This window comes from Peromyscus maniculatus, chromosome 11 (assembly GCF_049852395.1).
Source record: "Peromyscus maniculatus bairdii isolate BWxNUB_F1_BW_parent chromosome 11, HU_Pman_BW_mat_3.1, whole genome shotgun sequence".
Classification (NCBI taxonomy): Eukaryota; Metazoa; Chordata; class Mammalia; order Rodentia; family Cricetidae; genus Peromyscus; species Peromyscus maniculatus.
Window position 1 is genome coordinate 44,742,669 of NC_134862.1, and position 24,804 is coordinate 44,767,472.

Here is a 24,804-nt window from a genome sequence, read left to right on the forward strand (position 1 = left end):
TCCCCTTCTTCCCCCAGGCCTGAGGACTCTCTCAGACCATCTGGCTGACCCCTGGCACACTGCTAAGAACCAAGTTGGCCAATGAACCAACCCTGGCGATTCCCCTATGGACATTTAAAGGAGTGCAGCTGTGGTTGGCTCGGGCATTCTTTGTGTCCTCCCAAATCTCTCCCCCTGTGGCAATCAGTGCCAATCATCAGGTCCCCTGCCATCAGAGTCTGACTTGGAGGAAGGCAGGAACTTGTGAGACCATTGGCAATTGTATCCCATGGTATACAACCCAGTCCTAAAGTGTCTGGAGAGATAGCCTTACCGGCACACCTTTTTTTTCTTTTCTGTTTTTTTTTTTTTTCCCCAGGGTCTCCTAGTCTTTCCCTTCTCTGTATCCCTCCCCTTCTCTGTATATAAAAAAGAGGAAGAAAGTAAAGGAATCAGAAAACTCGGCAGGTCCAACCAGAGCTACCTCTGATCCCTTACTTAAAGGTCACGATGTGGCCCTAGCACCTCTACCCTGGCAAGGAGCCTGCAGTGACTGAACAGAGGCCCTGAGGACAGGCAGATAGACAAGGGGGTGAGGTGGCACAGGATGAGGAATGAAAAACCAGAGTTCCCACACATTTGGGGTGGCAAACAACGAGTAAACGGGACCCAGATCTGGGGCTTAGCAGCCCGGGATACTGTGGGTAGAGAGGCTGGAGTCTGAACACACTGGAAAAGCAGCAGGTTAGAGAAGAGAGGACACCAGGAGAGAGCCAAGACCATGCCAGCTGTGGGTCAACTGGCCCATCTAGACCCAGGACCCAGCCGTCATCCCTGCCCCAGGTTTAAGGATGGAGAAACAGAACATAACCATGAGTCTTTATTTCCTGACTCTGCCCCTTCACAGAATGAAGCCCAGTGGAGACTGCTCTCCCAGGAAAGCCAGGCCTGGGTGGATTTGCTGGGACGTGACATCCAGCAGGGTACGGACCACTGCCCAACTCAGGGTGGCCCATTCAGCAGTGCACTGTTCAGACAGTTGTAGAGGTAAATATACTGCTCCTGCGGGTAGACATGGACATGTCACCTGCTTGCCCAAACCTGACAGAGAAAGGTTCCCAGGGCTCTCCTGACCCCTAGTCCAGCTAGAAAGGGCATGGTGGTCCACAGAGCCACCTGGTGGAGACCTGAATGGGGTTACCTAACTGTCATCTGCAGCTGGGGGACAGACCCTTCCCGCCATTGATCCCTTCCATGGTGGGCCCCTCCCTGCCCGCCTCTCACCAGCGTTGGGGTCATGAGGTCACAGGCCTGCGACTGCTTCAGGGCCACATTGAAGACGTCCACGGTGCACTCGGTCCCTGCTTGCTGCAGTAGCTGCTCCAGAGCCAAGAAGGTGCCCAGCTGATTTGTGCCCTTGCTGTAATTGACCTAGAGTTAGATGTGGGGCCTCTGGGAACGGGGCAGCGTCTGGGGACACGTGGACACCAAATTTAGTGCTAAGGACTGGGAAAGGACGCTAGGTACTTCGTTAACCAGCCGGGTTAGAACCCTACCCAATCCCTGGGGATGGAGCAGAGAAGACAGGGGCCTTGGGAGACTACCCTTTAACCCAGCTGACACATGGCGTTTGTCGAGGGCACCTGGAGTGGCTGAGCAGGGTCCCTGGCTTCTTGCTCTTGCCCCGGGAGCAGCACTGGCCCACAGCATCCAGGAAGGGCAGCAGGGTGGTAGCTGGGATCTCGCACCCAGACTCCCAGGATGGAAACTGCAAGCGTTGGACCTGCCTCTCCGTTCCACTCTCCCCCTGGAGCAAGGGCAAGATCAACATTGGTGCTGGGGGAGGGGGAGGTGGCAGGGGGAAGCCAGGATGGGAATCTCGTCGTCACTGCCCCCCCCCCCCCCCGCGCGCCCCATGCCCGGTGGTCTCGACACCTACATGTATGACTCTGAAGAGGGTACAAGGCCATCCAGCTGCGTTGCTCTCAGCCACTCTGTGCACTGTCACCGTGTCTGTGACAACAGGCTGCATCTCCATTGGACAGAAGTCTTGTGGCTGGGACCAAAACAGGCCTCTCAATCAGCTTCCAAAATCTCTGCCCGCGCCCCGGCCACACGGCACCACCACATACTCCTCCTTCCTCTGTCCCACCCCTGAGCAGCACATCTTGCCCCCCCCCCACTCCCCTCACCTTCTCTTTGCTGTCAGGCAGGCTCAGGGAGACCAGCACATGGACACCATGCTCCCACACCAGTTCCCAGAGCTCCTTTGGTCCGGCAGAGCCAGTCAGCACCACGTGGTCACGACCAGACGGCCCACCCTGCAGAACACAGCGTGCTGGTTCCCGGGGATGAAGGCGTCTCGCTGTATTAGTCTCACTGTATTAGGAGCCCCTAGGACCCAGCCCCAGCCCAGAAAGCGCTAATAGAGAGCAAGAGACAGGACTACAAGATGAGCATCATCTCACAGGGAAGAGCCAGGTTTCCAGCATGTTGTCAGCAGGGCTCTCCTCCACCAGGGAGAACTGCATCTGAGAATGATCACCTGCTGGAGGATGGCGAGGGTGAGGGGTACACATTTGCTCCGCCCCACCCAACTCTGTATGAGAGAGACTCACCGGGGACAATGCTGTTCTGATTATAGCCAGGAGGGGGCATCAGAGAGCCAGTCTCGTACTTGATGGCCTGCTTGAGGAGCTGGGAAAGAGATGGCCAGGGTGAAGTTGGGCAGGGAGAACGGTGCCCATTACCACTCACTCCTTGGCCCAATGTGTACCTTGTACTCCTTCAAGAAACCAGCATTGGCATTGGCTGCCCTCTTGGCAAAAGCCTGTGCAAAATTCATCACAGAGATGGGGCCGGAGCTGGAGGAGGGAGAAGGTACTTGGTTGGCCAGACCCTGATTCCAGTTTTCTCTGCTGGGTCAGCGCACCAGAGCCCGGACCTGAGTGGGAATGCACAGGACACCAGTGCCCACCTGCCAGGAGCTGCCAGGTAGCTGACTTACTCTGAGGTGTCAGAGGGCCCTTCCAGAATCTTCTTCAGCAGGCAACTGTGCAGGAAGATGTACTGACTCTGCAGGGAGAGGGCCCTGGCCTGTTAACTGGCCTTGGTCCAGGAGGGAAATGATCCTGGCCCCAACCCACCAGACAGGGATGTGGCCAGGGGGACTAGAGAGCCTTTGGGGGACTTTCTCCAAGTTGCCCACAGTGTCAAGGGCAAGAGTCCCTTCTCTCCTTTTACAGAAAGGAAAGTGCCAATCCAGGTAAGATGGTGGTCTAGTGGGCTGGAGGGATGGCTCAGAGGTTAAGAGCATTGGCTGCTCTTCCAGAGGTCCTGAGTTCAATTCCCAGCAACCACATGGTGACTCACAACCATCTATAAAGAGATCTGGTGCCCTCTTCTGGCATATAGACATACATGCAGACAAAACATTGTATACATAATAAATCTTAAAAAAAAAAAAAAAAAGGTGGTAGTCTAGGAGTGGCCCTCACCCCAGGCTCTTCTGCATGCCCCAGGAACTTCATTTCCCTCTCTTAGAGGCCATCTACCCTCTTCCAATCCTTTGGATCTAAGCTGCCCAGCCAGCCCAGTGTGTGGGGTCCTCACCGGCGTCTGGATCATGAGGGGCCGGTGCAGTCGAAGCATGTACACAGTGTTGAACACGTCAACGACCGGTTCTTCTTCCAGTTGTCTGAGTAGCCGCAAGAGAGCCACGAAAGTGCCTGTCCGGCCCACGCCCGCACTGTAGGAAGAGCCCCCAAAGAGCTAAGTCCTTCTATCCTGTGCTCAGCTCCGAGATCCCAGCTCACTCCAGCCCCGTTATGGTCGGCACAGGCTGTGACCTCTTAGAGCAGGACAGCCAGATGCTGTCCTCGAAATCCGGGGCCCTTCCCCCACTCAAGGCCAGCAGGGCCCTCCACCTCACCCCTCCTGACCTCACCTGCAATGCACCAGGGTGGGCCCCTTGCCCTGGGTGACCTGCACCTGCTCCCGTACCAGCTCCACAAACGTGAGCAGGGAGCTGGGAGCCTCTGGGACACTGTGGTCTGGCCAAGTAGTGAACTGTAGCTGCCTCACCCGCCGCTGTATCTGCTGGACATCCTGAGGATGGTGGGGAGGGAGGGGAGGGCTGTGCTGATTTTCTTTTTGTTTGTTTGTTCGTTTGTTCATTTGTTTTTTCAAAATAGGGTTTCTCTGTGTAGCTTTGAAGCCTGTCCTGGAGCTCACTCTGTAGACCAGGCTGGCCTCGAACTCACAGAGATCCGCCTGCCTCTGCCTCCCAAGTGCTGGGATTAAAGGCGTGTGCCACCACCACCACCACCACCACCACCACCACCACCACCACCACCACCACCACCACCACTGGCTGATTTTCTTAACCTTTTCCTGACCCCGGAAACCTTCCTCACCAATTCTTTAAGGGTAGAGGTTAGCTCCTGCCTCAAATTGAGGGCCATAGCTACACAGCCCTTGTCCTTGTCCCAGTGTGGACCTTGGATCCCGCTCTAGTTCCCCGGTTTCTCTCTGCTTCCCAAAGATGACCAGGCAGGGGGCCATCCTAGCGTCTGGCTGTCCTGCTCTAAGAGGTCACAGCCTGTGCCGACCATAAGGGGGCTGGAGTGAGCCGGGATCTCAGAGCTGAGCACAGGATAGAAGGACCTGCTCGCTCTTTACATCAGAGCGGCCTTGGCTCCGTCTTTAGCCTGCACTGTGTTTGTCCTACTCCTTCCCCCTGAATGCTGCCCTGGCCAGTGACCAAGGCCTTGTGATCCTCCTCGGGGAAACAGGCCGTGTGGACCAGGAGAGGGGAGTCTCAGCTTGAATGCCTTTCCCGCCAGCCCGGGGCCCCTGGGCACACACGTGCTGCAGCTGGAATTCCCTCCTGGTCCACTCATCCTCGGGCTCCTCTGCCAGGAGGTGGATGGTGATGTGACCATGGGTGATCGGGGTGGAGGTGGCTGGCCAGTAGTGCTCACACAGCACCTGGGGGGGGGGGGGGGTCCGAGAGAAGAGGCGTGGTTTTGCATGAAGCCCTGTTAATGCTGTACCCAGTCTCAACCATCCCCCACCCATCGTTGTGGTTCCTTCCAGTCTAATGAAATTCTGTTCTTTGTTTCCATCCGGTTCTGAAACCACATCTTCCAGAAACTTCCCTCCTCGGGCTGCTGCAGTCCGGTACCTTTATAGCCCTCTTAAATAGGACTCATAGGACTCAGTGTTGGCTTTGGCTCCCTTGGGACGCTAGATGGCAGAGGAGAGCCTTCTCTGCCCTGGGGGAACTGAATCAATCCAGGAACTCACGAGCCTGGTCCTTCCCCCATACTTCCCTGTCCTGAGTGAGCCTGGGGATCCCCCACCAAGTCCCAGGCCCCAGGATAGGGGGTAGGACGGACTCCTGCAAGGAGGGGATATGCCACCTGGTGGTCATTCCGAGGAGCCGCAGGACACTCACCCGCCCGTTCTCCATGCCCACAGTCAGCATGATGATGACGTGAACTTGCTGCTCCCATACCAGCCGCCAGAAGTCCTCTAGTGTCTTCTTGAGAGGCCCCTGAGTGGCGATGAACTCCTGCGGGTGACTGTAGCCCTAAGGTGTGAGGTGCAAGACAAGGGCATGTGACCAGACATGTTACCATCAAACATTCAGCTGTGGATATGATCGGGTACGACCTACAGGAACTGTGATCGCGGAGGGGGATCGGAAGGACGCCGCCACCACCCATGTTCCCTTTGGAAGGGGTAAGAAAAACATACATGGAAATACAAGATCCTGACATCCTAAAAGCAGTCTACCCAGCCGCCCTCCTCACTAAGCCTGGAGTGGCTTTGTTATCTAGAGACAGAGGTTTATGATGCAGCCCAGGCTGTCCTCAGACTTCCAATTCTCTTGCCTCAGTCTCCCCTGTGCCGGAATCACAGGTGTGTGCCACCGTGTCTAGATCCAGAGCTAAATTGTGTGTGCACTGTACATGTAAATGCACACATCGAGTGTATATACGCTCAGGTCTTCCGTCGCTGCCGTTGTGTGGCAGTTGGAATCAAAGCCTTCAATGTAATAATCAAGGTTATCCTTCATTCAGTTCAAACCCACTTCCCACCACTTGACACTCTACTCTACATCCCACTGGACACACGGACACACGGACACACACACGGACACACACACACACACACACACACACACACACACACACACACACACATGCACACGGCACCTGTACATGTCTGCCTCTCTTTCTAGATGTTTCTATCCAGAATGTCCTTTTCTCCTTTGATCTCTTATCAAAATTCCATCCATATTTCTTTTTTCTTTTTTTTTTTTTTTTTTTTTTTGGTTTTTCGAGACAGGGTTTCTCTGTGTAGCTTTGCACCTTTCCTGGAACTCACTCTGTAGACCAGGCTGGCCTCAAAGTCGCAGAGATCCACCTGCCTCTGCCTCCCGAGTGCTGGGATTAAAGGCGTGCGCCACCACCACCCAGCTCTAAAATTCCATCCATATTTCAAGAGATCAAATGTCTCTGCCTCTGAAGTCTTTCTTGACTACTCAAGGGTACCAAATTCTCCCTCCTCTCATGGACCTGGGTGTCGTGCTTGTTCCTTTCACAACATCTGTCTTACTGTGCTCTCTCGCTCTCTCTCTCTCTCTCTCTCTCTCTCTCTCTCTCTCACACACACACACACACACACACACACACACACACACTGGGCTCCTTTGCAGGTGAGTGTATGGTTAAGCCACTCTGCCTCCTGGGGGCCCAGGATAGAGCCTGGCACACAGTAAACCTCTCCAGACACTTGCCAGATTAGCCTAAAGAAGTGTGGACTGGAGACACCCCTACACAGCTAGCGTAAGACATCTTGCAAAACCGTAATAAGAACGTCCCCAGGCCCACAGGCGGCCCCTACCGGGATGAAGTTGGCATTGATGTAGTCAGAATGAGGCTCTCCTGCCAGCGGGCTCAGTCTGACCCTGGAGTGCTCATCTGCAGAGAGTGGATGACATACATTTGGAACCAGCACCTGTAGCCCTCCTTGGGGCCAAGCTCTAACCTGCTCCCCATACCTCCCTCCTGCTCCCAGCATCTGCTTACAGGGTAGCACGTGTGGGTACCGGTTCTTGGTGCTGTTGTCAGGATGCTCGGCCTCTAGTCTGGGCTGCTCCCTGCCTACCTCCTTCAGCTCCTATGAAGGCAAGGCAGGTCTCCTAGGTGCTGAGGCAGACCCATCTCACCCACAGCAGGCCAGGTAAGGGTGATGAGAATGAGACTGGGAGGCAGGTCCGGTCCAGCCTAGACGCCCTGGTCCTCCCTCCTTGGAGCACTGGAAGACAGAGGACTTACCTCAAATTCCTGAAAGAAAGCCTGGTGAGCATGCGCACTCTTGGCCTCATAGCTCTGCCGGAAGCTATGGATGGGGATGGGCCGATGGGTCCGCCTGGCAGAAGAGGAAAGGAATAGACCCCAGCTTTTGGGTGTGCAGAGTCCTGCCCTGCCCGGGACAGGCGCAGAACTAGCTGTACAACGTGGCCACAGGGAAGGCAGGTATCGAACATGCAGACCCTGGGATGGCCCACCCTCCCTGTGTAGAACAGAAAGCTTCTCCAGGACCAGCAGGCCCACAGACCCATGTGTGATAAAATGAAAGGGAGAGCATCGAGGGAGACAGACCAGAGGCCGGAAGGACATGAATGTGTAGGCCGGGGGACACAGCTGACTGCTTACTGTTGGTTTATTTTGGAGTTTCTTTGGTATTGGGGATCCACGCTAGGGCCTGCACATGGTAGGCAAGTGCTCTACCTCCGAACTACAGCCCAGCCAACATGGGGGTCAATTCAACAGGAAGTCGATAAAGGAAAAGAGACCTGGCCTGACTCAATCCACACAGTTTTCTCCAGGTTTCCCTTCACCTTTTATAGTGTGTTTTTAATTCCTATCACTTTGCCTCTTATAATGTATTTTTCAACAAAAAAAAAAATTTTTTTAAGGTCCACGTGGTTTGTCAGAGAGCCAGAGAGCCAGGACTGGAGGAGGGGCGTGTGATACTTAATATGCGTACCACCTTGGCTGGGTCATGGTACCTGGATTATAATTAAACATTACTCTGGATGTCATGAAGACATTTGCAGGTGAGATCAACATTGAACCTGTCTGACTGACTCTGATTTTTCTTTAGATCATATTAATCCACCCACCCCCCTTTTTTGGCATGTATGACTATGTGGTCACATGAAGCTAAGATCAGGTATCATCTCAGCCACTGTCCCCTCCGTTCACTGAGTCAGTGTCTCTCAAATGAACCTAGAGTCCACCATTTTGGCTATTCCAGCTAGCCAAATTGCTCCTCGGATCTCATCACCTCCTTCTGAGCACTCCAGTCACAGGCGGGCCCCCATACCCGCCTGATCTCCAGTTCCCACGCTGGAAAGTGCTTTGGCCCTTTGACAGCAAAGGTCGTGTAGCTCAAGCAGATGATGCTCCGAGGGGGGTGGGCTTTGTCCCAGCAGGTTAAAAGCCTCAATTCGAGCAAGACTGACCTGTCCCCACTAGGGGGAATCCTGCCAGCAGATGCCTTCAAGCCCTCCTCTGGGCCTCTGGCCTGCTACCTCATCAGCTCCCACTCCTTGGTCCTACCTCTCTGAAAGCCTTGACTTCTACAGTGAGTTTGGATAGGAGGAAAGGAGAAAAGCTGAAAGAGAGAGGCAGTGGTTGAAAAGGCTGAGAAGAGACGGGAGACTGGCCAACAGAGACTAGAGCCCCTTGTCTGGAGCAAGCCCGGGAAGCTTTGCAGAGGCGCTAGCGCACGGTGCTGGAGGGTCACGCGGCGGCGGCAGTGTCATTGGGAAGCCGCGTGTTTCAGTGCACTCACCGAAGGCTGTAAGGTATCAACTCATGGGAAAAACCATCCTTCTCCGGCCTGTGACAGTGCAAAGGCAAATGGGAGGCAATAGAGGGTTATAGGTTACAGCCGGTCACACTGGGCTCCCAGCCTCACCTGCCTCCTCCTCCTCCTCCTCCTCCTCCTCACCTTGGTCCTTTCAGACGCCACCAACACAGCAAGCACAGCACTGCACACACAATGGAGATGCAGCCCGCCATGACCCCCATCATCATGGTCAGGGGCACTGCCACCAGAGAGATGCTGGCCTGGGGCTCTGTGGAGGGAAGGGAAGACAGGACATGGCAACCTCCCAATGGACCCTGCAGGCCATGCCAGCCTCTCCCGGACTTGGTCTTTCTAGCCAGTGGTTCTCAACCTGTGGGTCATAACCCACGTATCAGACACTTACAGTCCATAACAGTAGCAAAATTACAGTTATGGAGTAGGAACAAAAGTAATTTTATGGTTGGGGGTCACCACAACATGTGGAACTGTATCAAAGGGCTGTAGCATTAGGAAGGCTGAGAACCACAGCTCTAGACAGAATCCAGTGATCTCTCTCCATTCTCCCAGAAGTCCCAGATACCAAACAGAGCCTAGAGATATCTGTCTAGGATGTGGGGGTTGGTGAGGACAGACAGACAGACAGCTTTCCTTCTAATGCCTAGCCAGACTCCACAGACTCTCCCTGACACCCTCAGGAGGAATGGGGCTGAAGGCCAGGCCTCCTGTGCCTTCCAGAACTGTGCCACCCACCGCAGTAACCAGCAGGAGCCACGTGGGGCTCTTGGGCACCCCAAGTGTAGCTACCTCAATTTAAGATCTGTGCAGTGTGAGCACACATGAGAGGTCAAAGGCTCAGAGGGAAAAAGAATATGGACGAGATCTCAGCAGTTTCGATTTGCTTGGTTCTTGCTTTGTTCTGTTTTGTAGATAGTCTCAAGTATCCCAGGATGACTTCCAACCAAAGATTTGAGGACGGCCTTGAACTTCTAATTCTGCTGCCTCCACTGTCCAAGTGCTAGGATTACTGATGTGGTCCGCGGTACCCCTTCTACGGTGTGCTAGGGATCCAACCTAGGGCTCAGTGCACCTAGGCAAGCATCCCACCCCAGTCTCAATCACTTTTTAATTGATCTTTTGAAACATTAATTTTAAGTATTCTAGCTTGAATAAAACAGTTACTAGAAGGAAATGTTGCTCCTTTCTATTGTGTTTATTTCCTGTTGTTTTTTGTTATTGCTGTTTGTTTGTTGAGACAGGGTCTCAGCTACAAAGCCCTGGCTGGCCTGGAACTAGGCAGACCAAGGTAAGCTTAGAGATTAGCCTGCTTCTGCCTTCCCGGGGGGGTGGGGGGGGGGGGTGGGGAGGTGAGCTGGGGGTGGGATTAAAGGCATATGCTACCACACCCAGCCACCTCTTGCTTTTTAGCTTCCAGTGTACCTGCCAGGAAATTCTAAGTTAGATATACTGTTTGGTTACATTGGCGTCTCCCTTGCAGTTCCTTCTGGACAGAGCTGTTCTTGAACATGGCGGGGGGGGGGGGGGGGGGGGGGGGGGGGAGTGAGTAGCCTGTTACAGAAAGTGGCGTGGGGAGGTGCCAAAGGGCTGTGCCCACTAGCAACCCCCTCAGTGCCTGGACCTCTTCCACACTTACTCCTGGCCTCCACCCCAGTGCTGAAGTCTAGTGCACCTCACGGAGGCTCTGGCCTCCAACACTGCCAGGCAGCGCTTGAGGGCCAGGGAGCCGAACTTTAGCGCCTCCCGCCTCTGCCTGCAGTAGAGGGGTACCAGCACCCCTCCCATCTCCAGGGTCTAGCCAGAACCTAGGCAGTTTCGGGGGCCTACCTGAGAAGGCCGAGAAGGTGATGATGGTCTCGGGAAGATTAAGCCTACTGAAGGCTGCGACGCTGAACCTGTGACAAAGAAGCAGAGCTTTATGCTGAGACGGAGCAGACAAGAATAAACCCTTGCTGAGAAACAGCAATGGCCACCTCAGCTAGCTAGCTTCCATTGTGCAGCCTGCTCCCCGTCCCCCTATGCAGACCACCTCAGGCCTGCCTAGAGCAAGAGGCAGCTCTAGATAGAGGGACCTGGAGAGCCTTGGATGCTCCCTGAAAGTCCAGAAAGAATTCATCCCCCTGCTGTGGGACGGTCTATATGTCAAATTGCTCTGATTGGTCAATAAATAAAACACTGGTTGGCCAGTGGCCAGGCAGGAAGTAGGTGGGACAAGAAGAGAGGAGAATGGTGGGAAGCAGAAGGCTGAGGCGGAGAGACACTGCAGCCACCGCCATGATCAGCAGCATGTGAAGACGCCGGTAAGCCACCAGCCACGTGGCAAGGTATAGATTTATGGAAATGATTAATTTAAGATAAAAGAACAGTTAGCAAGAAGCCTGCCACGGCCATACAGTTTGTAAGCAATATAAGTCTCTGTGTTTACTTGGTTGGGTCTGAGCAGCTGTGGGACTGGCGGGTGACAAAGATTTGTCCTGACTGTGGGCAAGGCGGAAAACTCTAGCTACAAATGGCGCCCAACGTGTTGGCAAGAGTTTCCACCTAAAACCTGAGAAAAGATTCTAAAACGGAACTAAAAACAGCTTCCTAATTGTCTCTCTCAAATGAGCGGCAGCCTGCCGGTTTGAGCTACTGGCGGGTTCCTCGCATGCAAGCTCGATCTGCAGTATGGCGGGAATGAGGCCTCTGCAAGTGGCACATTAAGCTGCATGGTGGATTTAGCCTTTGCTAGTACAAAAAAAGAGGTTTCTGGGCTACACGCTGCTTGGATAAAAGCATAGACCCACGATGGCTCCCAGAGCTGGCGGAAAACGTACCACCGCCATGTTGGGAAGCTGAAGTGGGCGGAGCCAGCAGCCGCAGCGCCGTTTCAGGCTTAAAAGGCTGCAGTTTAAGCAATAGGCTCAAGGTAATATAAAAAATAAGCCATGTAAAGATGGCTACCACACAGAGAATCTGGATTATGTTCTCTTTGATATTTGTAACTGAAGAAAAACATTTGATTGCAAAAGCTGTTGAGTTATGCCAAAATGTGTATTTTAAAGGTACCTTGACTTCAAAATTTGGATGTAAGGATATGTTGCTTTGGAAAAGAGGCTCTGGTTTTGTTTCCACAGAAAGCCAGAGGCTGTGGATTTGTTCCAGATTAAGATACATCAGGTTTGACCAGCCAAGACCACCTGAAAGGTCTCCAATGATACCATGGCCCAGATGATCCAACATCCAGAATCATTTCAAGGCAACTGGCTCAGACGATACGGTCTCACGGACTACTCCATGATCCTTAAATTTTCTTTGTGTCCCCATAAGATACAGCGCCCCCCTCCAGCAGGAAGTAGTTAGAGAAGCTACGCCCAATTTCCCAAATATACCAAGTTGGCTTTGCGATGTATAAAAGTTAAAACCTTCCTTTAAAAAAAAAAGAAAGGGGAAGTGCTGTGGGACGGTCTATATGTCAAATTGCTCTGATTGGTCAATAAATAAAACACTGGTTGGCCAGTGGCCAGGCAGGAAGTAGGTGGGACAAGAAGAGAGGAGAATGGTGGGAAGCAGAAGGCTGAGGCGGAGAGACACTGCAGCCACCGCCATGATCAGCAGCATGTGAAGACGCCGGTAAGCCACCAGCCACGTGGCAAGGTATAGATTTATGGAAATGATTAATTTAAGATAAAAGAACAGTTAGCAAGAAGCCTGCCACGGCCATACAGTTTGTAAGCAATATAAGTCTCTGTGTTTACTTGGTTGGGTCTGAGCAGCTGTGGGACTGGCGGGTGACAAAGATTTGTCCTGACTGTGGGCAAGGCGGAAAACTCTAGCTACATCCCCCAGCTCTTTTTAACAAAATAACCATGCAATAGGTGAGGGTCTCCTTTTCTGCACTGGTGCCGGGAAAACTGATCGGGACAACTGCGGACCCTTGGGGACGAGCACTTGCATTCTGTTTGTGAGTCTGTCCCATCTATTGTTGAAAGGACGTGGGCCCAAAGTGGAGTTTGGAGTAACCCCCTGCTCCCTGCAGCCTCAGCCCTCACCTGTACTGGAAACCCGGCTTGAGCTGCCCATTGCATATCTCCTGGATGTGGCCACAGTCCTCTATGCCCACAGGCACTGTCCAGGATCTTGGCACATTCCAAGGCCCTGGGTAGAAGGGGTTGGGGAAGAGGACAGCCAGGTAGGAGTCGTGTCCTCCATAGTAGTGGTCATACCACGTGTGGTTGACGGTCTCCCGGGAAGGTCGGGCCACTGAAGAGGATTGGGGAAGCAGCAGAGCAAGGTGAGCAGCAGGTCAGGCGGTTATCTCGTTTCTCTAATACGTACCCCCACTCACAGTCCGACACCGCTCTTATCCCCCGTAACGGCCCGGGCCCTTTCCCGTTACAGACTGGCCCTAGTGCTGGCTTTCCATCCAGTCTCTCTACCTAGAGCATCCTCGCCTGCCCGTGCCAGCACAGCCAGACCCTCCCCAGCCCTTCCCAGCCCAGAACTCACATGACATGTTGATGGTGGCAATTATGCCATACCACTGGATCTGCCCGTCATCCTTGCCAAACATGCCATGTGTGACTATCACGCCCAGCCCTGTCCCCAGCTCCAGCTGGGGGGCCTTGGCTAGCTCAGGGGGGTGCCAAACTAGAGGCAGAGAAGGAGAAACAAAGGCCTTGACCCAGCATCTTCCAGCCCTCCAGGGCATGCCTTCCTCTACCCAGCACCTTGCATGGCACCTGGTAACAAATGGCTAAGGAACAATTAAATAAGACCTGGAAAGGGTTCTTGGGTTAGGGTACCAGGGCACCATGCCCCAAAACACAAGATAGGGAGGGGTCAGAGGAAGGGGCAGGGTCTGTGGGCAAGGAGAGCCCCAGGCAGCCAGGCTCAGCAGAGGGACAGCCAGCCCCAGGGGACAGTGATAGAGGGAGTCTATGTGAACATAAAGTGTGGGAAGTTCCTACCCTCAGCGGAAGTAGTGCACACCAGGGTCACTGCCCGGCTCCACAGGCTATTCCTGCCCAGCACGGTGAGGCTGAGGCGGTAGGACGTGGTGGGCATCAAATTGGGCAACAGGAGAGCATCCTCCGAGGTGTTGACCTGGAAGACAAAGTGAGCACTCCCTCCCCCCACCAGATGCTCTACCACCACCAGACATGTGTCCACATCTCCAGCAGGCATCGTCCAGTTCAGGACGAGGTGGGTGGCCTCAGGCTGGCACAGCACATCTTCCACAGGGCCAGGCTCTGAGGGGACAAAAAGCTCACAGTGTGTAGCTGTCAGTGTTCTCTAGGAGGACAGCATTGGTCCAGGGGCTCTCAAAACCAGAGGGCACAAAGGGCTGGCACTTATGCCCACAGAAAAGACACCAGCCTCATGGAGAAACAACTTGTCTTTGGGGAATCATTGCCCATCTGGAGAGGGAATAGGAGGCATAAACTAGGGCAGGGGTAGACCAGATATCTGCCTGGCAGGAGCAGGTGACTCAGAGCAGGAAGGCAAGGCTTCTCAGGCATACTACTCTTCCCTTAAGACACAAAACCTACCCACAGACAGCACCACAGGGTGAGTGGAGGCCTGGAGCGGCCCTGCCTGACACTTCACAGACATCAAGATGGTGTGTCCGGGCGTGAGGTCCCTCAGCACGAGGCGGTCTTGGCCTGGTGACAGGGGTTGCTCCCACGAGAGGTGTCCAGCATCTGAGAGTTGGGCATGGCATGTCCCCTTCCCCAAGGGGCCACTGGGCCAGGCGAAGTTAACCACAGCACTGCCCGCCTGCATTGACACAAGCAGCTCATTGGGCGTGAGCGGGCCTGTGGAGAGAGGGCAGCCCATCAGTCAGGCCCCCGGCCCCAGTCCTGAGAACGCCTCGCACAGTGCTGGGGTTGGCTGGCCTCGTTCAAGGCCTTTGCTGTAGTAGAGTTAAGACACGGAACTCAAGTAGAGCTAACATGTCCAGGGGTCCCCTCCCCCAGGGCCTTTTCACACCCTACTCACACGTCCAGGCAGAAACGTTGGCCGCCGCGGTGGAAAGGGGCCCAGCCCAAGAGACGACCTCCACTTTGTACTTAGTGCCAGGAGTCAGACCCGAAAAGCTTGTGTTGTCTGTTTTGGGCCCCATGATGCTGGTGGCTGTCCGGGCACCCTCCTGGTACAGGGACACTTGGTAGCTGTGCCGGCCTCCAGGAGCATGAACCCAGAATGCTTGGAGCTGGGTGGGAGCTTGACTGGTCACATTTACCAGTGTGGGGGCTAAGGGAGCTGCAGGTAGAAAAGTGGGGGACACCATTAGAGATAAAATAGTCTAACTTAAAGATCTCCCCCTGGAAAGGTGGTCCCCACTTCCTCCATTCTCTGCCATAGAGCCCAAGAGTTCAGTATAGTTTCGGGCAGCAGGTGGGCTGGCTGGACTCTAAAACAGACCTACCACTTATCCTAGGCAATGGGGACAAGCTCAACATTTATCACTCGCTCTGGCCCTGCCCCCTCCCTCTGGGAGTCACAGCTAAAGTCAGCAGCCCGGGAATGATGGGTGGTCCTTCCCAGACTCCACAGCCAGGGAGCTTGAAAACTCATGTGTGGACAGGTGAATATCTGAGGCCTAGTCACTGCCTCATCCACCTTCAAAGCCTGGGGTCTGGAGTCATATGATCTTGGCCTAGTCACACAGTAACACCCCTCTTTACAGATTGGGAAACTGAGGCTCAGGGAGCGCAAAGGCCTGTTCTCAGATTCGAGCAACCGCTAGAAGCCAGGTCCCCTGGCTTCCAGGCCAGACTTCTACCTAGCTCCCTCCAGAGGGAAGGACTGTCTGAGGTCCCAAGTCCTTATGTGAAGTCTAAAGGACAGTGGTAGTGCCCCAGGGGAAGAAGAAAGCTAAAAGGGAAGGCACAGGCAGGCGTGGCGAGTCTCTGGGGGAGAAGGTGCTGCTGGGAACAGGAGGTCTCAGCTACTCCTTTGCTCTCAAGAGCTCTATAGGCTGAACAAGCCCAAGAGAAACCAGATCGGTGTGAAAGGGGCCTTCCAAACCCAGCTCTACAGGCCCTGGGGTCTCACCTCAAGGGTGCTTCCCACATCTCTATGGCTCCCCTGCTGCGTAGGGTTGGGGTTGGCTACGGCAGGGGGCTTCTATTCTGTTCGTACTCCCTGGACAAAAGTCCCAACTTTCCTTATAAGGCTAAGGAGACCAGGGACCGTTGTCTTCTCTCTGTGTGCCTCCGCTCCCCCGCCTATGAATCAAGGTCACACTCCTAAACTGTCACAGGGAGTACATGAGAGAGCATGGGTGGGACAACATACAGGTGCCCAGGGAGTGCTGTCACTACTGTTATTACGGTTCACAGCCCAGGCAGAGCTAGAGGTGGCGTCTGGAGAACGGTGTGGCACTGTACAGGGACAAACACAGGTGTCCCCATGAAGGGTCTGTGAGGAGTTTCCTGGTGCCCCAGAATCAGGAGACAGACCCCCTCAGACAGCCTGCCTTCCGACTCACAGGCTCAGAGTCCCTGGGAGCCCAGAAGGCTGGGAGAGGAGATTGTGGGGGTCACTCACGCGTCCAGCCTGTGGCGTTGACGCTGCTGCTTTCTTCGGACCCCCACAAGGTAGCCAGCTGTACCCGGAACTCAGAGCCGGCAGCCAGCTGGGCCCAGGAGAAGTTCTGGGCCTCCCGGGATAGGGTCTTCTCATTTTCCAGTACCAGGGGCCTCAGCCTGTAAAGCCGCAGCTGAAAGCCATCCCAGCCACCTGGTGGGTGACTCCAGGAAGCCCTCAGTACTGCAGACCGGGTGGAAAAGCCCAGGCTCAGGTTGGTGGGAGGAGCAGGGCCTTTGAAGACAGGAAGAGACAGATTCAGGATAATGTGAATTCTCCTTCTGCAAACAAGCTCCAAAGATCTCATGTGAAGTTCCAGCTTCTGGGAAGCTCTAAGCTCACCGTTGGGCCCTCCCAGGAAAACCTCTCACAGAGATGTGGCCCAACACTTGCCCCTTGCCTCATACCTGCTGCCTGCCTTGAGGTATGTTGGCTCCCTAAGCACAAGTCTGGTTCACTTCACTTGCTCCCGCTATGGCCAGCTCAGTGACTGCTCTCTCGCCCTTCAAGGCCGTTCACTAACAGGGCTGGCATGGTGTCTGTCAAAATGTCTCCGGACTGGGGACCTTTAAGCAAGCTTAGCCAAGGTCCAACACCCATCCTGCCTAGCTCCTCTGGGAACCTGCCTGACTCCCTAAGCAGGTGTCCCTTCTATGAGTCTGGAAAGATCAAGTCAAGCCACATAGACTTCCTGATATTCAGACATGTTAATCTATAAGAAAACAGTTTCGTGGGATTCAAATCAGTACATCATGCGTATTCCTACTAATAAATTTGTATGTATTATAATAGGATGTATAGAACTATATACATCATCAGTATATGAACCATGATTGTTAGTCTTCCTTTCTGAACTTGTTCATAATCTTTAGCCTTAGCACCTAACCCCATACCTAAAAGTGAGAGGCATTAAATATTTGTAAGAAGGCTGGATAAAGGGCAGTTGCATGGATAGATGGCCGGGCACATGTATGGCTAGGTACGGCTAGCCAACCACGTGACAGGAGGTGGAAGGTGCCTGATTCAGGAAAGGCCTCTATCTTCATTCCCACCCCAGAGTAGAGCAGAGAGTAGAGGGCCCTAGACCACATGCACAGTGCTGGGCAGCCTCCCGAGGGCAGGGCACACACGGGTACTCACGGGTACAGCTGTGGAGCTTCTGCACGCTGGAGCTGAGGGTTCCAGCCCAGGCCCACGCAGACACGGTGTAGCAGGAGCCGGGTACCAGAAACCTCAGGGTCAGGCTGGAATTATCAGGGTCCAAGCCAACAAGGTTGCCAGGTGACCTCTGGTTGCCATCCTGATGCCAGGTGAACTTGTAGCCTTCCTGCCGCCCTGGTGCTGGAGCCCAACCAATAGTCAGGTCCGACGGGCTGCTTCTGCTAATGACCTCCAGGGACTGCGGTGGCAGGGGACCTGAAGAGGGGGGCAGTTTGGCAAGGGGTCATGTCACAGGCCTGTGATGCCCTCTGCCCCCCTCTGCGGAACCTCACCCTACTCTAACTTCCCTCCCCAAGGCAAGATCCCCCAGTCCCGGGCCCAAAGGGCTCAGAGGCTGGCACTCACTGGTGTAGCCTGTGATGCTCTGAGTGATGTCTCCCACAGGCGAGGCAATGTCCACCCGGTAGTGGGCTCCAGGTACCAAGCCACAGAAAGTGACATGAGTGGCACCGGAGGGCAGAGAGATGTTTCTTAGGAGGCCTGGGGCACCATCAGCATAGAGTAGTGCCCGCCTCCCAGGCTGCTTGGCAGCTTCCAGTCCATCTAGCCACAGTCTGGCGCCAGGACTCTCCCAAGGCAGTGCAGCAGACTCTGGAGAAGGAGCAGACCCCAAGAAAGTGAGCACCCTGGTCCCTCCGGCTGCAGACTCCCTTTCCAGCCTGAGCTTCTCCTCCAACCAGACTCACCAGCCAGCCAGGCACTAGCCTCCACCCGGGCATCATAAGGTCCAGCTCGAACCTTCAGCCCCAGGGTGTAGTGTCCAGGAGGCAGGGGTCCTGGGAATACAGCATTGCACTCTTCGGGGCCCAGAGTGGTAGTGTTCTCCACTGGCCCACTTAACTCCAGTACATAGCCGTCCCGGGCTCCCGGCCCTGCCTTCCAGCTTGCCCAGAGCTCGTTAGACAAGGGGGTCAGCACCAGGTCAGATGGGTAGGAGGGATCTAAGGAGATGGGGGTAAATACAGTGGGTAAGCAAACTCACTCTGCGCACTCACCACGGTCCACCCGTACCTGACAGCCTCTCATTTGGCCACTAACAGCTTCATTTCCCATACTTCAGATGAATGCCAAGACCTGGCCGCTATCAACCGGCCATGGGCAACAGTAACAAACAATAACTCTTCAAATGGTTTCTCTGTGTAGCTTTGCGCCTTTCCTGGAGCTCACTTGGTAGCCCAGGCTGGCCTCGAACTCACAAAGATCCACCTGCCTCTGCCTCCCAAGTGCTGGGATTAAAGGCGTGGGCCACCACGCCCGGCTCGCCCTCAAGAGGATTTCTACACATGATTCCACGCCCCCCAATACTAACCTTAGCCAAAGCACAGAGAAGGTAAACAACTTGCCCAGAGACACACAGCCAACAGACAGAAGAAACTGTTAACCACCACACAACTGTTTCTCAGAGTGGAAATATGATATCACAGTGGCAAAGACAAGCGTCAAGCCTAGGTTGAGAGTCACCACACTTATATACAGTAGTGACCTTGGGCTCTCTCTGTACCTCTGTGCCTATAGTAACATGGGACGGCAAGACCTATGTGAGGCTCTTTGGGGGATTCAGTGAAACCATACCCAGAAAGTGGCAGGCTAAGAGCCTGCCTGGAGAGGATTCAATAGATCATAGCCATTATCACCCCTACCATCTCCTCAGGCAGTTGCTATCACAAATCAATTAGATCTGTTGTGTCCCGTAGGCACTCACAGGTCCACTCGGTGGCATTGGGCCCCACAACCCAGTGGGGCCCAGCAGCAACACAAAACTTCAGCTCATAAGGTGTGCCTGGAGACAGGTGGAGGAAGGTGTGGTTGGAGACCCCTCGTCTGACCACTGCAGTCAGGTTGGTGACCCCCAGGAGGTCCGTGAGCATCAGGTGGAACCAGGCGGCCCCTTCGGAGCTGTTCCAGAAGACTTGCAGGCTATTGGTATCCAAGGCACGCAGTACTAGGTGATCTGGAGGCATGGGCTCTGCAGGAGGTATGCACAGAGCAGAGCCAGGCTTGAGGAAGGACTCTGGAGCAAGATACTGGCATCAGCTGCGTCACGGGAGACCCCAGAAACCCAGGCACACTGGGACACACTGCCTCCAAAGCTCCAGACTCAACATCGCCCTCACCTCCCCCAGTCAAGCGGCTACCTGGGGCCCGGGCCGGCTACCCACTTTACCTGTCCATTGGTGGATGCTAGTCTTCGCCTGGAGACTGCCAGCCCAGGTGATAACCTCCAAGACATACTGACTACCTGGGAAGAGGTTGCCAAAACTGTAAGACAGGATGCCAGGGGACACTGAGGCGTTGCGTGCCAGAGTCCGGGATTCCAGGTGGTAGAGGAGAAGTTGGTAGCGGTCTTGATCCCCGGGGGCATCGCTCCATGAGGCTTCCAGCCTGGCTGGGCTTCCAGAGCTGTGCAGCTGGAGTCCACCTACCACTGATGGGGCTGTGAAAAATGTCAAGAGAGGTTCCAAGGTCTGTGCAGAGGGCTCACCATCCTGGGAGTCCTCCCCTTTGGTTTTTCCCTGCGCCGCCCTCCTCCCCTGCCCCCACCCCCGGCAGCCCTCTAGAGCAGTTGCCTCCTGCCCCAACCCCTAGAAAGGCCAAATCCCCTCAGCCTGCAGACCTCATACCAGTTCGGGCAGTGAGGGTAACCGTGACATTCTGCCAGCAGGGTCTTAGGACAGTTACTTCCACCTGGTAGCGACTCCCCGGCACCAGGCCATGGAACTCAAAGCTGGACCCATTTGTGTGAGCCTGGAGCGGCTGCCCTTCTGGAGAGCCCAAGGGGTTCAGAGCCCTGAGGCTGAGAGCATAGTCAGATCCATCCGGCTCTGCTGACACCCAGCTCAGAAACAGGCTGGTAGGCTGCCCTTGGCTGCTGATGTTCACGCTTAGGGGTGGACCTGGGAGGTAGGGGTGCATGCACTCAATCACCTAGCACCCCTTCTCCCCCGAAAAAGGAAGGCAAGACCAGGGGCCAAGAGGAGGCAGAGTCTAGATGAGAAATTAGCCCTATGACCCGCCCACTGCCCACCCCCAGAGTCCTCTCCCTCTCTCTAAAGATACCTACCTCCACCCTCCCTGTCTGGGCTCCCTTCCAGGGATGGGCATGCATCTTCCTGTAGGAAGGAAAGGAGTAGGGAAGCAGATGTGCAGAGGCTCCAGGTAGGGGAAGCAGATGTGGAGAGGCCTCTGGAGCCCAGACCTCTGGGAAAGCCCATGGAGTGAGGATCCAGACCAGAGAGAGGATTCCCTGTGTGTCTGACTCCCACCCGCCCCCACCCGCCCCTGCCACACATGACTGAAGAGACATTTCCTGAAAGCACGCCGCTGTGCGGCAGGCAGGCAGTAGCCAGCAGCCTGGAAGGCGGGAGCAATCTGTGCTGGCCTGGGTGGGAAGGGAGCAGTTTCCTTCTTCCGTAATGCAGACCAGCTGTGGAGCCCCACAGAGAGGTGGGAAGCCTAGACGTGCCCCAGAGAACAGGCCCGCCGACCCCACCCCACCCCATGCCCACCCTACCCCATGCCCACCTTACCTCTGCCAAAAGGCCCTGGAGCCAGAGGAGGGCAGCAAACAGAATCCGGGGCCTCATCCTGACGAAGTCTGCAGAGTTAAAATTGGGAGGCAGAAGGCGGAGCTAGAGCGGCCCACTCTCCCCTCGCCCTGGTGCCAGCAGGCGGGCAAAGATGGGAAGGGTGGGGTTCCACGTAGGTGCCAGGCAGCAGAACCTGACCCTAACCCATCCCGGTCTGGGCAAAGCGGAGAGGTGGGAGAGAAGGTGGCATCTGGCCCTAAGGGGACAGCAGCTCTCAGGTGGTCCACAAGCCCGCCTCCATCCTCTGCCTCCTTCTCCCACCTCCACTAGAGGTCTCCAGCTCTCCTGGAGGGGAAATGTCCTGTCCTTTGGGGGAAGACGGGATTGGTGGCCCTGCCAGTGAGCAAGCAAGGCCTGACTCCCCCACACTCAGCCTCTGTCCGTTTGTCCCATCCCCTGTGCCTTTTAGTGTTTCCTGGGTGAAGTGTCGAGGCGGGCGCGAGGGGGCATCCTGAGCACCTGAGGAGGGTGGCCAGCCTGGGTGCCACCCCTTTGGTCTGCCTAACTTGTTCTAGTACTCGGAGGCGCGGGAGCGCATCCCGTGGACCTAGAGCTCACCCGGCCCCTGGAGCCCAGCTCGCTCATCCCTCACTGCCCAGATGAGGAAGCTGACATCCGGAGAGTCCAACCTGAGGCCCCGTGTGTGTGTGAGGAAAGAAGCTGGACTTGAACCCGGGACTTCTGACTCCACTGAGCAGAGAAGGCAAAAGGCCCACCCATCCCCAGTTCAAGTCCTCTCTGCTGGGAAGCTTCTGGGAGTGTCTGACATTCCTGGGGTTTTTGGTCCCTCTCTCTATTTCTTCTATTTAGGTCAGCAATTACCACCCCCACCACCACCACCCCCACCCCCACCTCCCCTGTCCTCTCTTGGCTCTCACAGGCACGGCAGAGACCCAGCTGAGGCCTGGCCTACAGACAGAACTCAGACTCTGCTGCTGTAGCGACCCAGAGCCAGCTGCTCACCTGGCTCACCCAGGTGCTCCTGCGCCAGCTCAGCCTCTGAGCCCTGGGAAGGAAGCCCAGAACTCAGCAAGCTCGGGAGGAGGGGGTGGGGGTGGAGGAGGGGGGTGGGGGTGGAGGAGGGGGGAAGGCTGTGCAGAAAAACAACTGACAGGTACAGTCTCTGAACATCCAAGCAGACTCCTCCCAGCCTGCTTCAGCAAGGAGCCCAGGCAGGCCTGCATTGGAAACCAGCTCTCTACTTACCCTCTAGCCCCAGCACCAGGGGGGGCTGCCCACCCCACCCCCACCGCAGCTCTGTCCAGCCCCAAACCTCAGAGCCGCCTACTGGCCTGGATGGGGTCCTGGAAACTTTAGCACTGCAGACTCATCGAATTTTCCAGGCTGTGTGCGCGTATGAGTGTGTGAGTGTGTGTGTGTGTGTGTGTGTGTGTGTGTGTGTGTGTGTGTGTGTGTACATGTGCGCACATGGCACTTGAGAAAGAGGTAGGGAAGCGGGCTGGCAACCAGGGAAACCGGGGAGGATGTCACAGGCCTCAGTCTGGCCGAGAGGTAGAGGAAACCCCCTAACCTGGTCCATGGCCACCCCATCTCACCTGGGGGCACACTTCACTCTGTTTCTTCTAGCAGAGTCCCTGTGAGCAGCCCCGATGGGCGGAGGTGAGACGAGAGCATCTTAATTTGGAATCTGAGCCAAGGAGACACAGTGGAGAGTGTGGGTGGATAAAGGGTCGGGGTCCCAAGGTCCCCACAAAAGAGAGGCCTGTGGGGACCGAACATGCTTCAGAGCTAGTCCTAGGGACCCAGCCTCGAGGATCTTGGCTGTCGAAAGCCCTCTTGCCAGCCTCGCCCTGTTAGAGCAGCCTTGGAGATAGGAGACAGGCTTAGAAGAGGGTAAAAGAGCAACCCCCACCCGACCCCCATGCCCAGGCCAAGATTCTCTAGTCAGCAAAAAATGTAGTCCTCCCAGCAGCCACTCCCCCAGACAAACCCACATCCTCTGCCTAGAAAACCCCTGGGGTCCTCCCAAGGTCTCGAAGCCTACCTTCTCAGCGCGGAGTGAGCTGGCCGGCAGGCAGAGCAAGGCAGAGGACTGGTCCTGGCATCCCAGCTGCCAAGTGTGAACTAGCCTGGTCCCTCCCGGCAGCTGTTGTAGACTGCTCTTTCCGGCTCCTCCTCTGCTCTCCCACAGCCTGAAGCCAGGCCCTGGGCATCCCCCACACTAAAGGAAGATAATTACCAGGCAGACGAGAACAAGTCGCCCCCTCTTCCTCCCACAAACTGGGGAAGGTCACCAGGAAAGGGGGAAGGTCCAGCTTCTACTGAGCAGGAAGAGAGAACTCGGCGGCGGTGGCGGCGGCGAGGGGCTGGAGGGGGCAGCCAGTAATGTGGGGACGGGCAGTGTGTAAGCATAAGCTGGCATCAAGGACAGCACAGTGGGCAGGACACAGAGGGCCCTGGGGGGAAGGGCCATTGGGGGACAGGTGTCCATCCCTCCCTCCGGCCCTGGACTTGGGAGAAGGAAGGGACTCCCCTTCGGCTTGAAGTCACCCTGCACAGAGTTTGGCAGCGGGCATAGATAGAGCTGGGCTATTTCCTGGCACTCTGGGAAGGCCACATGGTTCCCCTGTGCGGAGCTGGCATGGGCCATTGGTCCTCTCCACCAGTGGTGAGGGGTGTGGGAAAGTCCTTACACCTGCAGGCATTAAAAGGATAGCAGAGGGACAACTGGGTCACCTGGGAGAGCTGTCACAGAGGTGCGGGCTGGGACAGGCTGGGGTGCCTCCTCAGCCTTCACGGCCTGGCTTAACTGCACCTCTCTATCTCACTGTGTCCTTGGGTGTCTTCCGGACTCCTCCTTGGTGAGCTCTGTCTCCCCCACACTCCCAAGGACAAGCCCGGACTTGCAGGGATGAGGAAGAATAGCTGCCTCGGTATTTGAGGGGGATGGAAGCACTCGGGGGAAGCTAGCATCCTAGGGCTTCTCCAGAGACAGGGAAGGACGGCGGCTCGGGAGGGGAGTGTGAGAGGCAGAGTGGGCCCGGGCTTCTCCGGCCTCTCCATACCCACCCAGAGCAGCCTGCAATGTTCCAGGGTGACAGCCTCTGCCCGAAGCTGCAGGGGACAAGGACTTCTGGGAATTGCGGGAGCACCAGGGACAGTTGTGGCTCATGGCCCCTGGGATGGAAGGGATGAGAGAGAGAGAGTGGTGTTAAGGACAGAGAGGGAGGGAGGAAGGGAGAGAGACAGACAGAGACAGAGACAGAGACAGAGACAGAGACAGAGACAGAGACAGAGACAGAGACAGAGAGACTGCCTGACAACAGGACCACAGGTCTGAGACTCAGGTGGGATAAGATCTTGCGCTCTGAGGCCCCGCCCTCGACCTGCTGTGGCCCCGCCCTCGGCCCGCTGTGGCCCCTCCTTCGACCTGCTGTGGCCCCGCCCTCGACCTCCTGTGGCCCCGCCCTCGACCTGCTGTGGCCCCTCCCCCGACCTCCTGTGGCCCCGCCCTCGACCTGCTGTGGCCCCGCCCTCGACCTGCTGTGGCCCCGCCCTCGACCTCCTGTGGCCCCGC

The 24,804-nt window shown here is 55.7% G+C and overlaps 1 protein-coding gene across 3 annotated transcripts; it reads right to left on the minus strand.

Moving 5' to 3' along the window:
- Positions 1-848: 848 nt before the first annotated feature.
- On the minus strand, positions 849-23,732 carry LOC102917772 (receptor-type tyrosine-protein phosphatase V-like). Of its 3 annotated transcripts, none has more exons than XM_042258198.2 (35): positions 23,272-23,732; positions 22,823-22,914; positions 21,207-21,274; positions 20,741-20,789; positions 20,301-20,573; positions 19,844-20,113; positions 19,382-19,645; positions 18,366-18,620; positions 18,025-18,270; positions 17,599-17,874; positions 16,420-16,692; positions 14,866-15,129; positions 14,415-14,681; positions 13,833-14,114; positions 13,372-13,512; positions 12,915-13,125; positions 10,711-10,778; positions 9,010-9,136; positions 8,851-8,898; positions 7,326-7,419; positions 7,077-7,167; positions 6,892-6,968; positions 5,438-5,572; positions 4,846-4,968; positions 3,926-4,086; positions 3,592-3,727; positions 2,987-3,054; positions 2,756-2,843; positions 2,598-2,676; positions 2,448-2,527; positions 2,172-2,300; positions 1,919-2,035; positions 1,623-1,786; positions 1,264-1,399; positions 849-1,041 (listed from the first exon to the last, which is right to left on the minus strand). In XM_042258198.2, exons 3-35 carry the CDS (start codon positions 21,261-21,263, stop codon positions 982-984), a joined length of 5,109 nt encoding a protein of 1,702 aa, XP_042114132.1. In that variant the 5' UTR covers positions 21,264-21,274; positions 22,823-22,914; positions 23,272-23,732; the 3' UTR covers positions 849-981. The 3 variants fall into 3 exon arrangements, with proteins under 3 accessions (XP_042114132.1, XP_006982513.1, XP_076403567.1); XM_006982451.4 differs by having other exon boundaries at positions 2,448-2,524; positions 23,272-23,421; XM_076547452.1 differs by lacking the exon at positions 4,846-4,968 and having other exon boundaries at positions 23,272-23,409.
- Positions 23,733-24,804: the final 1,072 nt, after the last annotated feature.